The sequence below is a fragment of the Ovis aries genome, chromosome 15 (assembly GCF_016772045.2).
Source record: "Ovis aries strain OAR_USU_Benz2616 breed Rambouillet chromosome 15, ARS-UI_Ramb_v3.0, whole genome shotgun sequence".
In the NCBI taxonomy this organism is placed as follows: domain Eukaryota; kingdom Metazoa; phylum Chordata; class Mammalia; order Artiodactyla; family Bovidae; genus Ovis; species Ovis aries.
In genome coordinates, this window is record NC_056068.1 from 36187483 (window position 1) to 36205605 (window position 18123).

Genomic DNA, 18123 nt, shown 5'->3' on the forward strand with positions numbered 1-18123 from the left:
GAGCTTGATGACATAACAATGAAACTGTCCAAAATGAAATACATAGAAAAAAAGACTATCAGTGCTGTAGAACATCAAATGGCCTAATATATACAAATAGAGCCCCAGAAGGAGAAGGAAGGGACGGAAAATATGTTTTAAAAAGTAATGGCTGAAAATTTTCCAAGTGTGAAGACACTGAACTAAGGGATCATAAGAAACTTGGTGAAGTAAAAGAAATGTGGAGAAAACTAACTAAATACCTAACTTAGAAATCACTGTTATTGAGAAATGAGCAAAGGAACTAACTAGTCTAAATATCCTTTGAATTCAGAGCAAAGGCAAGTAAACTTTAATCAAGCTCCGTTTGTGAGGGATGCAACTATGTTTCCTGAGAACCTATCGTATATCTAGATAGAGATAAAAGTACATTGCACCATAGATGTCCCAGATTACTTATTTCCTACCAAGACAAACAAACAAACAAATGACTTATTTTATCTGATAATTCAGTAAAGAAAAAAAAGTGCCTGGGATTTGGAGCCTAAAAAACTGTAATTCGAATTCTGTCCTTCCATGTATGGTTTTGTATGGTCATTTTATCACTTTGGCTGCTTCTTTCTTTGTAAATGTAGAATACTACTGCCCAGTCTCATAGTTATTGGTAGTTAAGTGAGCTAATATACTTGAAAATATCTAGCACAATGTTAGGCACAGGGGCTCTTTTGTGCATGTTATTTTCATTTTCTCTTTCTAATCCTCCCTCCTGATAACTATCTTCGGCCTCCCTTTTTGTTCCCACTCAAACAATGACCATTAGAGCTGGAAGAGGCCTTAGAGATCAGCTAGAATCAGGCCCTCTTTTCTATAGATGAAGAAATTGAGTCCCAGAGAAGTGACATGTTTGCCATAGGGGAGAAAGTTCAGTTTCCAAGCTCTACTGTGTGTTCTAAACAATGACGTGAAAAGCAAGTTCTCTGTGCCTTCTCAGAAGCAAAAGAGGAGTTAACATTTGCTGGAAATTTTATTTTAAACACAATACTGCAGATCTTAAAAACCTAGCGTTTAAATGAGTATGTTCATACTGCAATTAAATTTCTAGAATGATGGAAGTGTTAAGGGTGTTACATGGCAGAATAAATGAAACAAAAAAAAGGTAAAGAGCTTAGCTTTCAAGCTCCTGGTAAAACCAGAGTTACAAGCCAGATATTTGAATACTGTGCTCAGTATAGAAGAACTGGCATCTTAAAATAGACATTCTGTAAATATATGTAGCAAAGAATATAAAGAGACATCACTGTAGACATGAAAAATAAATTGCATATAGCATGGTATGTAAAACATAATTATAATGTGTCTTTGCTCTTTACAAAAATTAATTTTAAACATGAATAGAAACCAGAATATAGACCATGAAGAGCGCCCACACCCAGAAAGCCACATAGAAGCCATGCTGTGGCATGCGGCTCTCTGGGCAAAGGCCCAGGAGAGCAGAAGAAGGCTTACAGTGTTTCCATTTTTAAAGTACTTGCAATTGTTTGATTTAAAATATATATTAAAAAATTAGCGGCAGAGCCCATTTATAGTTCCAGGAACTTTTCAGAGAGAATAACACAAAAGCACTACAGAGCTGCTGAAATTTTAAATAATTCTTTGTAAATGCCCTAGGTTAATTTGGATCCCTGAAAACACATTAGGAAATTAAGCTGTAATGTGAGCTAATTCAGATTTTAATTTGGCAAAAAGAATGATCCAACTACACAGTTAATGTAAATAGAAGCATAACACAGGGAAATTAATGAGGTTTCCTTCCGATGAATCTTCAAGGAGGTAGATAATTAGCTTCTTTTGTTATTATTGTGGAGAATGTGGCATTGTCTCTGAGGTGTAAAATAACTGTGGCTTACTAAGTGATAATGTGCTTCATTTGTCTTTTTTTTTAAATAATTATTTATGTTAAACTCTTGTAGGATGAAGCAGCAGCGCAGCCGCTGAATCTCTCATCCCGACCCAAGACAGCTGAGCCTGTAAAGTCCCCAACATCTCCCACCCAGAGCCTCTTCCCAGCCAGCAAAACCAGCCCTGTCAATCTGCCTAACAAAAGCAGCATCCCCAGCCCCATTGGAGGAAGCTTGGGAAGAGGATCCTCTTTAGGTAAATGGAAAAGTCAACACCAGGAAGAGACTTATGAATTAGGTAAAAGAAAGCAAAATGCGTTTAATGATGACTGATTCTTGTTTTCAAAGTATTCTTTAGTCCAAGAAAAATTTAAATACTGAAAGTAAATAATGTAAAAGTAAATTCTTTTCTACTAAAGCATAACCCAGTGTGGCGTCTTAGGTGACTAGAACTTTCAGGAAAGGTTAGAATATAAATCCTGTTGGATGCATTCTCCCAATGATGATGAGTTAGATCTAGCAATCAGAGACTTAGAAATTTCTGTGTTGAGTCAGTGCTTTGCCACTGAAGTGACTCTAGGCAGAGTAAGAGTGGCTGTGAACTCTCCAAGGGCCTAAAGGAGCCTGGCCTAAAAGCTGCCTGCCAAAAGTCCAGAATTTTTTGAAATTTTGTTTTCTTTGTAAACTGTGAATTTTATACCTTATCCCATATCAGTTTTCCACTGAAGCAAATATGAATGACACTTAGTGACATCATATAAAATAAAGTTGATATCTAGTAAGATATGTCATAGTGATCCTCAGTCTTCTTACATTCTCTGATACACTGCCAATTGTCTCTAGGGATAGTCATACCCAGGTGTGAGAAGTATAGGGGATAAAGGGGATCTGGCATCAGGCAGCCTTGAACTGAGAAAGAGCCTTTACTTACTAGCTGTGTGACCCTGTGAAAATTATTTAATTTTTTTTTAAACTCAGTTTCCTAATCTCTGGAAAGGAAATATTATTTCCTAGCTTATAGGTTGGTATGAGAATTAAGACAGAAATGTAGGTATACAAAGTCTCTAACATGGTATCTGGAACCCAGAAGGCATGCAACCAAAAAGACTAGACAGCCAAATACCAACGCATTTACAAATACATGTGGAATGAAACAGTAATTGTGAAAGCACTTGTCAGTGGCAGAGAGGCAAGTAAATATGAACATTATTATTACCATGCTCTATAAGTTTCTTAATTTTCCAATAAAGACACAGAAGTTCAAAGGGATTTGGGACTAGAACCAGCATTTCTTTACCATATTACCTTCCATGTTTTATTTAATCCTTTAGCCTGAATTGCTTACAGCAATAAATAAAATAATGTATAAGTGTAGCCATTTACAGTTTAACCAAACATTTTGTCTATCTTATCTCATTTGATTTTTTACTATCATCTTATGAGTTAGGTAGTATGTTATTGTTATTCTTGTATAATAAACTGTCATCTTTCAGATAAAATGACTCACCCACAGCCATGTAGCTATTAATTAGCAGAGTTAAAACTAAAGTCCAGGTCTTCTCACGTATAACTCAGTGCTCCTTTTGAAAACTCATAGTTGGAACGTTTGCTGAACAATGCTGAATCTTAAGTGGCTCTTCTGATGATGAGATGTAAATCTTCCTTACTGAAACTGGGGACATTAGGATCTACCCAGCAGTCTATCCTCTTTTTGAGTCAGAACACTCTTTTAGGGGCCCAGAGATTTCACTCCAAGTCAGTGGGATCACTGTGGCAAAGAGAAATGAATCATTCCCAGCATGATCACTGGATTATTGAAAGTTGTGAGATGAGGGGAAAAAGCCAACATGAGGATAAATAATAGGCTTGATCTTGAAATGGCCCTGGTATAAACCACTTCTAAATTTTATTTGGAAAGTATTTGTTTTCTGTACTTAGCATAGTGGGGGACAAAAATGACTGTACAGGCCCTTGTTCTTTTGGAGTTTACATCTTAGCAGAGTGTATTCCTTAGATCGTGAACTAGAAATGAGCTGAAGTAATAGCACCCTTGTTCACACAATACTGGATGGATTTTCTTTTTTAATCAGAAAAGCTTCAGAGCTAAAGATACAGGGTTTCTATTTGCTAAAAAGTGGCTGTTTAACTTTCTAAAACTTTTCCATAGATAGCGTTGGGAATATTTTCTAAACTCGAGTGATAAGCACATGTACGGCACACACATAGACATGGGCTTGATCACAGTCTGGTTTCCTCTGTCCCATCTGTCTCTGTGAGGTGTGTGCACATACACAGATCCACACACACATACATACATACACACATATGTGTGCTATAAAATGCTCATACCAGGAAACACACAAGCTCATCACATTAAACTTTACCACAGCAGCTGAAATCTGTCAGTCAGTTGCCTTCTTTCTGTCTAAAATTGGAAAAGCTAATCTAAAGTATCGATTTGAACCTACAATAAAATGCAAGATATAGAGGAAATTTAGTTTAATTTTAAATTTTGTCCTTCTGTGCTGCATGGAATATAATGAAAGTAAATATTTTCACTTTATTTTAAGCTTTATCCTTATATAAATTCCATTCCCACACATTCAGCCTCACTGTCAAAAAGGCAGGGAACTGAGAGCAGTGGGTGTTCAGGTTGTGGGTAGGAAATGGGTTGTCATTCTCTTCTTAAGTAACTGAGGCAGCATGAGTGGAATGCTTCATTAACCAGCCAGTGACTGGGGAACAGAGAGTGTGGTGTATCCCTTCCCACCCCCTGTCTCCTGCAGTGGATGTATGAACACACAGATACAGATATCACTAAAGGATGTGTGTGGCCTCACAGATTTTTTTTTTTTTTTTGGCTGGGCCAGAAACAGCTTTCCTGCATTAGCATACTAAATATAATGGACAGCCTGCACAGATGTCTCTGTGCCCCTTCCTACCACTTTCATCCCAACTACTCTCCCACTAATTGTTAAATATAACCAGAAAATGTATGTGTGTGTGTGTGTGTGTGTGTGTGTGTGTATACTTATATAGGAATCTAGGAACCTTCATTTTTGAGGAAGCGGGTTAACAGAGCCCAGATAAACTGAAATGCTAGGGTATCCTCCAAGAACTGAAAACAAAAAACCCAGCACATGTCAGTTACCCTGGATTTCTGTGGTCTATTGCATTTTTCTTAATAGCAAACGAGCCCCTTCCTTGCTCAAAGAATGTGGTGTTCTACAGGGGAGTGGACAGTAGCGGTATTTTTTGTGTCTAACCTTACAACCCTCTAATAATACATCCTGTGTATGCAGATATCCTGTCCAGTCTCAACTCTCCTGCCCTGTTTGGGGATCAGGATACAGTGATGAAAGCTATTCAGGAGGCTCGGAAGATGCGAGAACAGATCCAGCGGGAGCAACAACAGCAACAGCCACATGGTGTTGATGGGAAACTGTCCACCCTGAATAATATGGGGCTGAACAACTGTAGGAATGAAAAGGTAAAACTTGCTTCCCTCCTTCACTGGCTCTGCTAGACCCGTTGACTCATTTTTATCTGGCTCTTTTCAGGCTCCAACGCATCAACCTGCAGCCAAAGATTTGGGCTTCTAGCTTGAGGACTGTCTTGCATTATGTTTAAGCATTACTGCTGATTAAAAAATAAACCTTTTCCCTCTTAGTACCCAACCAAACACCCAAACTCCTGCCATTGGTGTTTTTCTGTCCCATTCCAAAAGGTTAGAAATATCTTATAATAAAGGGGGTATATGAGGTTACAGACTATCAGAATATTTTAAAAAAGCAGATATACTCACAGTGAAGGCTAATACATTATTATGACTCATCATTGAATTTATTACTAAGTTTCCTATCAGCCTGAGCAAAACAGAAAACAGAGAAACTTACAAAATGCATTCATTTATTTTTTTGATTCATCAGATTATTTATCAAGTGCTTATTGTGTAATAGACACTGTTCTAGGCACTGGAGATACAACAGTGAACAAATGAGACAAAAATCTCTGTTCTCATAGAGCTTACATTCTGATAGGGGAACACAGATGAAGAAAAAAATAAACAAATACATAATGACTAATGTTGGTAACAGGAGGAGGTGAATCATTGCCATGAGAGAAATAGCAGCAAGTTAAGGAAATACAGTTACAGGATTGTTCCTTTAGGTAGGCTGGTAAGGACTCTAAGGAGGTGTCATGTAATAGAGAGAGTGAAGGAAGCCCTGTGCAGGCCACATGAAGAGCATCCAGGTAGTGGGAACAATAGGCTTAGAGGCCCTTAGAGTGTAGGACAAGGAGGCCAATTTAGCAAGAGCAACTTGAGGAAAGGCAGAGCAGTGAGACCTAAAGAGAAGTGATAGCCTGGGGCAGACTGTGGTAGACCTGTAGGCCTTGGAAGGACTATGTGTGTTTCACTCTGAGTCTGATGAGAATTCCTACATTCTTTTTGTCCAGGGCATTGACATGATCTGATTTACATATAAAAAGGATCCTTCTGCAAAATGTGCAAGAGCAGACTTCAGAAGGCTAAGAAAGGAAACAGGCAGACCAGTTGAGAGGTTATTGTCAAACAATGGCTGGAAAATGCTGATTATTTGATGAATTAGTGATCCTAGCCATTGCTTACCCTGTATCTGCCTCACCCCAGTTTCTGCCTCCCTCTTCACATGGCTGTCTTCCCTCTGTGTATATCCCCATGTCTCCAAATCTTCCTCTTCTTAAGAAGAACATCACTTATTGAATTTAGGGTCCACCCTAATCCAGTGTGACTTTAACTTGATTATATCTGCAAAGACCCAGTTTCCTACAGATAGAAAAATAGATTACATAAATATATTAATTTAATACATTAAATTAATAATGACTTAACTCCCCCTCCCCTACTTTGATTGATCCTTTTAGCAGAAGGTTCACATAAAGTAAGAGAGAAACTATCTGGGGAATAGTGGGCCTTTTGGTGCTGGATAAGCCATAAACTTTTATACACTTGGGACCTGCTATGCATAGGGATTGTTGTTGTTCTGTCACTAAGTTGTGTCCAACTCTTTGCGAACCCATGGAGTGCAGCATGCCAGGCTTCCCTCTCCTTTACTATCTCCTGGAGTTTGAGCATACTATTTTTGGAGTTTGCGCCACCTCCATGCTGCTCAAACTCCATGTTTGCTCTATATTCTATGTCTGGTTATACTCATATCCATTACATTATATCCGTTGTGTTAATGGTGCCATCCAACAATCTCATCCTCTGTCGCCCTCTTCTCCTCCTGCCCTCAATCTTTCCCAGCACCAGGGTCTTTTCCGCTGAGTCAGCCCTTTATGTCAGGTGGCTAAAGTATTGGAGCTTCAGCTTCACCATCAGTCCTTTCAATGAAAATTCAGGGTTGATTTCCTTTAGGATTTGCCATAGCTTAGTCCCTAAGTCGTGTCCGACTCTTGCGACCCCATGGACTGTGGCCTGCTTGACTCCTCTGTCTATGGGATTCTCCAGGCAAGAATACTGGAGTGGGTTCCCATTTCCTTCTCTAGGGGATCTTCCTGACCCAGGAATTGAAACCAGGTATCCTGCATTGCAGGCAGAGTCTTTACCAGCTGAGCTACAAGGGAAGCTCTTTTGGGATTGACTGGTTTGAACTCCTTGCTGTCCAGGGGACTCTCAACAGTCTTCTCCAGCACCACAGTTTGAAGGCATCAGTTCTTCAGTGCTCAGCCTTCTTCATGGTCTAACTGTCACATCTGTACATGACTACTGGAAAAATCATAGCTTTGACTATATCGATCATTGTCAGCAGAGTGTTGCCTCTGCTCTTTAATACACTCTCTAGATTTGTCATAGCTTTTCTTCCAAGGAGCAAGCATCTTTTAATTTCATGGCTGCAGTCACCATCTACAGTAATTTTTGAGCCCAAGAAAATAAGATCTGTCACTGCTTCCACTTTTTCCCCATTTATTTATCATGAAGTGATAGGACTCGATGCCATGATCTTAGCTTTCTGAATGTTGTTTTAAGTCAGCTTTTTCACTCTCTTTCACCCTCATCAAGAGGCTCTTTAGTTCCTCTTCACTTTCTGGCAGTAGAGTGGTATCATCTGCCTATCTGAGGCTATTGATAATTTCTCCCAGCAATCTTGATTCCAGCTTGTGATTCATCCAGCCTGGCATTTTGCATGATGTACTCTGTATATAAGTTAAATAAACAGTGTGACAATATGGAGCCTTGTCATACTCCTTTCCCAATTTTGAACCAGTCCGTTATTCCATGTCTGGTTCTAACTGTTGCTTCTTGACCTGCATACATGTTTCTCAGGAGACACAGGGCTACTGAGTAGAAAATTGGGGTAAAAGCAAGAGAATGGATACATGTAGCAGAGGACATCTCCTACTTTACAATTTTGTCAAGGGTGAATCCTAAAATTAGTATGAGAAGGATGTCAGTGATTTATGTAAGTCTTTTAAATTGTATTGGTTTTCAAATGAAAGTGATATATGGTTACTAAAATTTCTAATAATACAGTTGTATGGTCAAAAGCTAATTACCCTTCTCACCGCATTAACTACCGTTGGCGATTCAGTTTTCTTTGCATATACGGGAAGTATTAATGAGTTTAAAGGTATATATTCTTACTTGGAGTGGTAGGCCCTGAGTTGTCACTTGCCAACTGTATGATATTTGGTAAGTTGAATAACTTCACTGAATCTCAAGTTCTTCATCTGTAATGTGAGGGTAGTAATCTGGGCTACAATAGAATAAAATATATATGAATATACCTAGCAAAGCCTCAGGTACAGAGTGGGTACTTTCTTGTGTTTCCCATACCTTTTAGGCTAAATTATGGGTGATCTTTGAATATATAGAACAAATGAGCTATTTTGCCACAGATACAAGTTCCTCATAACAATGATGGAAGGGTCAGCAGAAGAAAGCAGAGTTAGATGTTTCGGATGATGGCATATTGACCAACTTACATAGTTAAACTCCTTTCTAACTGAGTTGATACACAAAGCTATGGAAACTTCAGATTTATTAAGTTAGATCGTGGTTTCATAATGTCATAATAATGCTGATGCCTCAGCATTATTGACATTTTTGGCTAGAGAATTCTTTGTCATGGGTGGCTAATCTGGCCTCTACTCATTAGATGCCAGTAGCACCCCTCAGAAACATCTCTAGATATTGCTAAATATCCCCTATTGGGGTAGGGAGGACAAAATTACCCCTAGTTGAAATATCAGTGGACTAAATAAATATGTTTAGAATTAATACATTTCAGAAATTTTATTCAAAAAAAAAAAACAAGTTATTTAAATAATCACATGTGAGTGTGCTTTCAAGCTCAGTCGCGTCCGATTCTTTGCGATCCCATGGACTGTAGCCTTCCTCTGTTTGTGGGATTATCCCTGCAACAATACTGGAGTGGGTCACCATTTCCCCCTCCAGGGGATCTTCCTGCCCCAGGTATTGAATCTGTGTCTCCTGTGCCTCCTGCATTGGCAGGTGGGTTCTTTAACTACTGAGCCACATAGGAAGACCTTTCAGTAATCACATTTGTTTTTAAATTATAGAGAATCATTTGCTTTTGCTTAATGTTAGGGATAAAATATTTCTTTGAAAAATATTTCTAATGAAAAACTAGAATTTTTGTTTGGAATATTAACATAGAGAATATTTAAAACAGATGTGTGTACATCATTTAGGTTGTGGGGGAAATAAGAAATAAATTCAGTATTGTTACAGCAACTCTGCCTTTCAGTGAAGCCCCTCTGTCACATTAAGTAGGCTTAGAATAGCGACATCCTGAAATGTTTGCACTACCTAAATAGTAAATTGGCACTGGACATCCCTTCCTTCCAGCAGGGACTCTGTTTGTCTGACACAGTGACCCTATATTGTTGAATTTATATCATCGATTCAAGTTCAAGCTTAAGACTCTACTAACTTCAGATACTCTGGGTTAAAGTATTTCTCATTGACTTTTCTTAATTCATATAGAGGAAAGAAGTCTGAGGCTCTGAAATAATAACACATTAATTTGTGTTGGAAGCCACCAGTGAGAGATGAGAGATTAGGTTAAGATTGAAAATTAATAAATCTCAACTTGTCCTAAAATATGTCACACAATGTAATTGAGCTCCTGGAGATAAGTGGCAAAATGGCTTCTACAGAATCAGAAACCGCTGGTTTCTCAGTTGAAGAGAGTTGTTGTCTCAGTAGAGAACTTATAGGGGTTGAATTCAGGTTGCTGGAAAAGTCCATTATATTCAAGGCTGTTGTGTCCATAGCTCTCCTTTACATTATCTCTGTTGCAAATAATGTCACTGCTTTGAACGTATATTTGTTGTAGGCTTTGTTTGGCTTCCCTGGTGGCTCAGACAGTAAAGAATCTGCCTGCAATGCAGGAGACCTGGGTTCGATCCCTGGGCTGGGAAGATCCCCTGGAGAAGGGTATGGCAACCCACTCCAGCATTCTTGCCTGGAGAAGCCCCATAGACAGAGGAGCCTGGAAGGCTACACAGTCCATGGGGTCTCAAAGAGTTGGACACGACTGAGCAACTAAGCACAGGCTTTGTTTAGTTTCTAGGCCCAGTATCTATTCTTGTTAGGTTCATTACCTGCAGAAGAGTAAATTAAGAATGATAATAAGGGACTCCTATGATGGTAGACTTGGCTCTCTTATAATCAAAATATCCATCTTAATTTTATGAGGTTTCACACAACACTACTTTTTCTTCTGAGAATCATATTTTCTTCTGAGATCAAACAAGATAAATATATGATGTACAATAAGATTAGTAAAATAGATTGTGACAAAGTCAGTTTCAGTTCAGTTCAGTCACTCAGTCGCGTCTAACTCTTTGCGACCCCATGAATTGCAGCACGCCAGGCCTCCCCGTCCATCACCAACTCCCGGAGTTCACTCGGACTCACGTCCATCGAGTCAGTGATGCCATCCAGCCATCTCATCCTCTGTCGTCCCCTTCTCCTCCTGCCCCCAATCCCTCCCAGCATTAGAATCTTTTCCAATGAGTCAACTCTTCACATGAGGTGGCCAAAGTGTTGGAGTTTCAGCTTTAGCATCAGTCCTTACAAAGAAATCTCAGGGCTGATCTCCTTCAGAATGGACTGATTGGATCTCCTTGCAGTCCAAGAGACTCTCAAGAGTCTTCTCCAACACCACAGTTCAAAAGCATCAATTCTTCGGCGCTCAGCCTTCTTCATAGTCCGACTCTCACATCCATACATGACCACAGGAAAAACCATAGCCTTGACTAGATGGACCTTAGTCGGCAAAGTAATGTCTCTGCTTTTAAATATACTATCTAGGTTGATCATAACTTTTCTTCCAAGGAGTAAGCGTCCTTTAATTTCATGGCTGCAGTCACCATCTGCAGTGATTTTGGAGCCCCCCAAAATAAAGTCTGACACTGTTTCCACTGTTTCCCCATCTATTTCCCATGAAGTGATGGGACCAGATGCCATGATCTTCGTTTTCTGAATGTTGAGCTTTAAGCCAACTTTTTCACTCTCAACTTTCACTTTCATCAAGAGGCTTTTTAGTTCCTCTTCACTTTCTGCCATAAGGGTGGTGTCGTCTGCATATCTGAGGTTATTGATATTTCTCCCAGCAGTCTTGATTCCAGCTTGTGTTTCTTCCAACCCAGCATTTCTCATGATGTACTCTGCTTAGAAGTTAAATAAGCAGGGTGACAATATACAGCCTTGATGTACTCCTTCTCCTATTTGGAACCAGTCTGTTGTTCCATGTCCAGTTCTAACTGTTGCTTCCTGACCTGCATACAGATTTCTCAAGAGGCAGGTCAGGTGGTCTGGTATTCCCATCTCTCTCAGAATTTTCTACAGTTTATTGTGATCCACACAGTCAAAGGCTTTGGCATAGTCAATAAAGCAGAAGTAGATGTTTTTCTGGAACTCTCTTGCTTTTTCAATGATCCAGCGGATGTTGGCAATTTGATCTCTGGTTCCTCTGCCTTTTCTAAAACCAGCTTGAATATCAGGAAGTTCATGGTTCATGTATTGCTGAAGCCTGGCTTGGAGAATTTTGAGCATTAACTGTCTTTAAAATTGCCATCTTTGGAATTATCTTGATTTCCTTAAATGTAAATATTCATAAATTAGGTTTATGACTTTATTCTTATAAACCATAGTGCAGTTTTAGAAAATTTTTCAGCATTTCTATCACAACATCTTGTCATTTATAAAGCATACCTCATCACACTCATATCTGGACATTGTTTAAAAATGAGTGTGTCACAGATTTGAGTTCCCTGAGAAGCAGACTGTGAGATGAAGATTGTCTGCTGATACATGCTCAGTCACTTCAGTTGTGTCTGACTCTTTGCAACCCTATAGTTGGAACCTGCCAGGCTTCTCTGTCCTTGGGAACTCTGCAGGCAAGAATACTGGGAGTGGGTTGCCAGGCCCTGCTCCAGGGGATTTTCCCCACCCAGGGATTGAACCCGGGTCTCCTGCGTCTTCTGCATCACAGGTGGATTCTTTACTGATGAGCCACCGGGGAAGCCTGAGATGGAGATTAGCAAGCAGGTTTGTGGGGGTAGCAGATCCTCTTTCTGATTGCCACCTGTGGAAGGGAAAGGATGAAAGCAGAATCGGACTGTGATGCAGTCTCATCCAAGGCCTTAGCCAACCGCATATGAAGCTTTGAGGCTGCCATGTCCATTCAGAATTGTCTCAAGTTGGATGGAAGGAGTGAGCTTTCATACATTTGTGTGAACCAGTCATTAGATGAGGGCTGCCCTGGGAAAGGGACTTAATCTTGGGTGAGGTGTGACTCTAGTTGAGGCGATGCTAAAAAGGGCCAACAGCTGAGGGTGAGCAAAGCATTCCCTACAGGTGAGGAAACAAATCAGTCCTGAAGGGGAATCTGGGCAGTACATCACAATTTCCTTCGTAGAGTTGTTTTTGTGATATTTACTAACATTAGATGTATATAGAACATGTTTTGTGTATTTCATAACTGAGGGGAACATTTACTTCATAGACACAGGGGTTTGCTATTTTTGTTGTTTAGTCGCTAAGTCGTGTCTGACTCTTTTGTGACACCGTGGACTGTAGCCCACCAGGGTCCTCTGTCCATGGGATTTCCCAGGAAAGAATAGTGGAGTGGGTTGCCATTTCCTTCTCCAGGGCATCTTTCCAACCAGGGATCGAACCTTGGTCTCCTGCATTGCAGGCAGATTCTTTTACTGCTGAGCCACAAAGGAAGTCCTGAAAGTGAGTGTCAGTTGCTCAGTCCTGTCTGACTCTTTGCGAACCCATGGACTGTAGACCATCAGGCTCCTCTGTCCATGGAATTTTCCAGGCAAAATACTGGAATGAGTTGCCATTTCCTTCCCCAGGGGATCTTCCTGACCCAGAGATTGAATGCATGTCTCTTGCATTGGCAGGCAGATTCTTTACCACTGAGCCATCTGGGAAACCCTTATAATACATACGGAATTACATATACGTCCATATGAATACATGTTGACCCATGATATATTTCACTTTACTGGGTAAACTCCTATTTTGACACTTTGAAACGAAACATTGTTAACTTGATCAACCAGAACGGCACCAATGGAGTTGTTCTGGTTGACTGTGTCACAGGATATTTAGGGTCTGTTAAATATATAGATTTTAGGGACAATAGACTGTAACGGCACCTTAGGAGCTTTCATGCTCCATCATTTCAAAATAGCTGCTGTGCATGGATCATGAATGTCTTGCCAGCAGAAGTCTAAGTTTATTCCCTGGGTTTTAACTTTCTGCAGCAAGAACAACCTATGACAGTGCCAGGGCAATTTGATCATATTATAGGTGAACTTCTTACTAAATTTCATTGTTTTGACATTTCTCAGATAGAGAGTGTTTTAGTCATGACAGTACACTGTAGGATTTTAAATAGGCTGCTTCTAAAGGTCCTTAGAGCTAAGCTAAGGACATCTGGCTAGAAGAGAGGCAAGGTAGGGTGGGCCTTCTTAGTGTTAAAAAGTGCGTTTTGTAAGTTTTCTGAATTGCCTAGTGTTTGAATGCTGACTCAGTGATTGGTTAGAGTACATTCCTACATAGGTATGATGTAACTTAGATATCTGGTTATTTTGGTTATCTTAATAACCTTGAGGAGCCAGTAGATTGATTACCTGTTGATCAGAGTTACCCTAAATAGGCCGATAGCACATCTATACACATGTGGCCTGAACTGCTGTTCCCTTGATCTTCCGAGAATCTCAAGAAAAATTCTTGACCACATTGCATGTCAAAATGAACTACCACGAACACTATTATCACACTCTGTCTGCCTCTGAAGTATACTGGTGGGATTAAAACTATAGAGTGAAACAACTGAAGGGAACATAACATTTGATCTGGTCCAACACCTTCAGTTCACAGACAGGAAGACTGAGACCTAGAGAAAGAACATGACTTATGCTTGGTCACATAGTGAATTTGTGTCAGAGCAGGAATTAAATCTCAGCTTTCCTAGTTCTTCATCAATGATATTTCTAATTTCAGAAAAGTACCAGATTTGTTTACTTATTTTCTATAAGATATTTAAGCTATTGCTTACCAAAGTATTTTTTATATTTGCAATCTAAAACCTTTGGTGGAATAAGACAGGGTAAAAATAACAAAAACGGTGAAGCAGAAAGGCATTGCGCCCCCTGTTTCTGTATATGTTTCACCTTCTGTTTCGAAAAGGCATTCTTCGCCACAATGATGTCCACTGGTTCTGGCCCTGGAAAGATATCAGTCAGAAAGCAGAAGATCTAATGATGCTAGTATAGACAGAGAAACAGAAGAGGTGGCTAGTAACCAGCAGCAGTGATAGAGTTAGAGAGCGCATGATGTATTGGAAAGAGCATGGGCTTTGGAGTCTCAGTTTCTAGGATTAATCTTGGAAGCAGCCTGTGTGGTTTTCTGTGTTATTTGAGTAAGTTACTTAACCTCTGTGAGTCTCAATGAACATACCTATAAAATGGTATAAAATGGCCTTTCTTTGAAGGCTTGTTTTGAGGGAAAATATACATAAGGCACATATCTGACACAAGAGATGCTCTGTTACTGTTAGTCCTTTTTCACTGTAAGACCTCAGACAGGTTGTCCAACCTGTTGTTAATTTCATTAAATTTTTATTCTCTGAGACTCTCCAAAGGTGAATGGATTAACCTACTGCTCCGTGAAGCCAAAATTTCTTAAGATAGAGTAGAAGCGTAGTTAGGAACTAACAGGCACCTTCCTACAAACTCAAGATATACATTTTTTTTCATTCTTAAAGTAACTTGAATACTCTAGTTATTTGCTATAGGATCTGCTCATAGCCAACATGATAATGTTCAAATTTTATAATATCAGTGTGCTAGGGACTTTCGTTCCCATTAATTTAATATATACTTTAATAATTTCCAGAAAATCAAAATTTCAATCCATGATTTTTGAGAATACTTAACCTGATTCCCGATAATTATATGCATTTCTCATGCCAAAATGATATTTTTTCAGTCAAGTAAATAGAAAAACAGTCCAGTCACTAAGGTACATTGTAAACCTGTTCCTTTTTGTTAAAAAACACAATTGTTCATTTATTCACAAGTGTAGATTCTTGCTTCATATCCATACTTTGCAAAAACATCAGAACAGTATGTCAGTATTACACTGATGTAATACTGCCCTCTTTTATTGGAAATGAAAAATAAACTGTATGTCTTCTGCTTCACATTGTCAGTTGCCACAGCTCCTTGTTATTTACACAATTGATTCAGATAGTCATTGTTGCATGACAGGATAAGTTCAGACAGATGATCAATGTAGCCGTACAACAATAAGTGTAAGGGAACTGTGAGCAAATTATTTAGCAAAGTGTGTTTGGAATGAATGAGTTTCTTATATAGCACACAGACTAGTGAGGTTTTCTTGTTTTCAAGGAGTGTATAGCATTGATTAATCAGGATGGTAATTTTTATAAGCAGTTGACTAACATTGTGCTTTTTCAGTTGTGCTTTTTCCAATGTCAACTCGTTCCCAAAATATTGATAATTTGAATTAAGAGTGTTGCGGGCATATTAGAGATTTTACAGGAAGGGGACAGATTCTAATTATAACACCGTATTTTGCAAAGCAGAGCAAAAGTAGGTTTAAAAAAAATTATATACTACTTTTAACATTGTGACAAGAAGCATTTTTGTAGTGTTTCTGTTTCAGAAATATTATCACATATGTTATCTCTCTAGAACCTTTCCAAATTTAGAGATATAGATAATCCTGTCCTTGTTTTGCAGATTAGGGACCTAACACCAGCTCTGGATCACTTTGGTTCTTCGTTACCTCTCTCTCTCTCATCTCATTTGTTCCCCACAGCTCTGTGAGACTGACAGGGCAATTTTAGTTAAAATCTAAAACAAGACATACATCTGAGTTTCAAATATCAATTTTAATGAGATAAAGAAGTCTACCTAGATATATATGCTTCATGCATATTTCTTTGAAAGGAGTAACTAACTATATTTATAATTGTGATAGTATTTTTCTAAAACAGCATACACAGACCAAAATTGCTATAAATTAAAAAAAAAATGTAACTTTTATTAGTGTCAGGTTTTACATTTGAACCAGTAATACTGAACAGCTAAGCAGTGCTGGATATAGACTCCAGGCTGAATGTTATCATTAAGTTCCTTTTATTTCTGTTGTCAGGGCTACTTGATTGGTTGCCTAGCTACTAGTTTAAGACCCAATTCATAAAACACAACAACAAACTTGTTTGGCTCTTTTCTTCTCTGCAGGTTAAATGGAAAGGATGGTGATAATTTATCTAGGTTTAAAAGGTTCAAGATACTTCTTAGGGTTGGAGTAGAGGAAGGAACAAATATAAGACTTTTGTTTACAACAAATATTTTAAATCAAAAGGTCATGTCCAGTTAAAGGATCTCCCAGTGAAAGGGTTAAAATTTGACACATCATAGTTAACTTTGCATAAAGAGTTGTTTGGAAGTTTTGTAAGTTTGGAACAAATTTACCAGTAGTAACGATTTTATAGACCTAGGCGCCCACTCTCCTATGTAGTTTCTAACCCTTAATTCTTCTAGATCTACTCTCTTAATCCTTCTGGATAAGCTGTTCTCAACTTTTTCAGTCCTAGGATTCCTTTACACACATACACACACACGTTTATCATATATGATGTTTAAACTGAAAAATTAAAATATTTATTCATTTACAAATCACAATAAACCCATTAGATATTAATGTAAACAACATTTTTAGTACTACGTATATTCTTCAAAAGAAAAACTTGGAAAATGGCTTTGTTTTACCTTTTTGCAAATGTCTCTAATGTCTGGCTTAATAGTAGACAGCTTGATTCTTATTTCTGCTTCTGCATTCAATCTGTTGCTTTATCACAAGGCTGTGTAATTTCAGAGAAATTCCATTGAACAGTCATGAAAGGTAAGGAATGAAAATGACAAATAATGTCTTAGTATTATTATAAAACTAGTTTTGGTCTAGTGGACCCTCCAAAAGGGCCTTTGAGACTGCCAGGAGAATGCTTTGAATACATATCATCCTAGATTATGGACTATAGTATGTAGAGTGTATGTTTTCAGTGTATTGCCCTTAACTTTAAGAATAGCCTTCACTAATCAAACATTGTATACAGTTAGATATGATTACTGGTTTTATTCTATTTGAATTAAGGAGCAAAAAGTTAATAAAATTCTATTACTTATATTTATAACTTATCTTAATGCAAAAACAATTTTGGGTGGTTTGCAGTAAGACATATAATAAAACAAGATAAAAACTAAATATGGAGGAGATAGTGGGAAAGAAAAGTGAAGTGTAGGAAAATAAGGTAAATAGATAAAGCTGGGATAAGTAAGTGCACAAAAATTCTTGTTATGCATATTTACATAATTGTTAGAGATACACCACAGACTTGACTGTGAACATCTTGATAACCAAACAAAAATAGAAAAATATGTTACAAGATCCCCAGTATTTCTACTATATAAGTACAGCAGTTTCTAGGATGAAACATGGGTGTTCTCTAATAGGTCTTCATAAAAGCTTGAGACATACTCAAGCATGTTTGAGAACTACAGTAATTTTGCAAGCTGTTTCTGAATAGACCTTGTCATTTATCTTTTAGATCCATTCATTTTTACCTAGCTTTCTTGCCTTCATTTGAATGTTGTGACTGACACTGTGTTCTTCTTTATCCTTTGAACA

At 38.4% G+C, this 18123-nt stretch overlaps 1 protein-coding gene across 50 annotated transcripts in view; it reads left to right on the plus strand.

Annotated features, from left to right (window-relative positions):
* The window catches only part of SOX6 (SRY-box transcription factor 6), a 720275-nt gene that overhangs the window by 628881 nt on the left and 73271 nt on the right, over positions 1 to 18123 (plus strand). For 26 of the 50 annotated variants that reach the window (XM_060399843.1, XM_060399842.1, XM_060399858.1 and 23 more), the window contains 2 exons: positions 1950 to 2133; positions 5180 to 5367. In XM_060399843.1, coding sequence (XP_060255826.1) covers positions 1950 to 2133; positions 5180 to 5367 — 372 coding nt within the window. Of the gene's footprint in view, positions 1 to 1949; positions 2176 to 5179; positions 5368 to 18123 lie in introns of all 50 variants that reach the window. The other 24 variants (XM_060399833.1, XM_060399835.1, XM_060399851.1 and 21 more) reach the window with 1 other exon arrangement.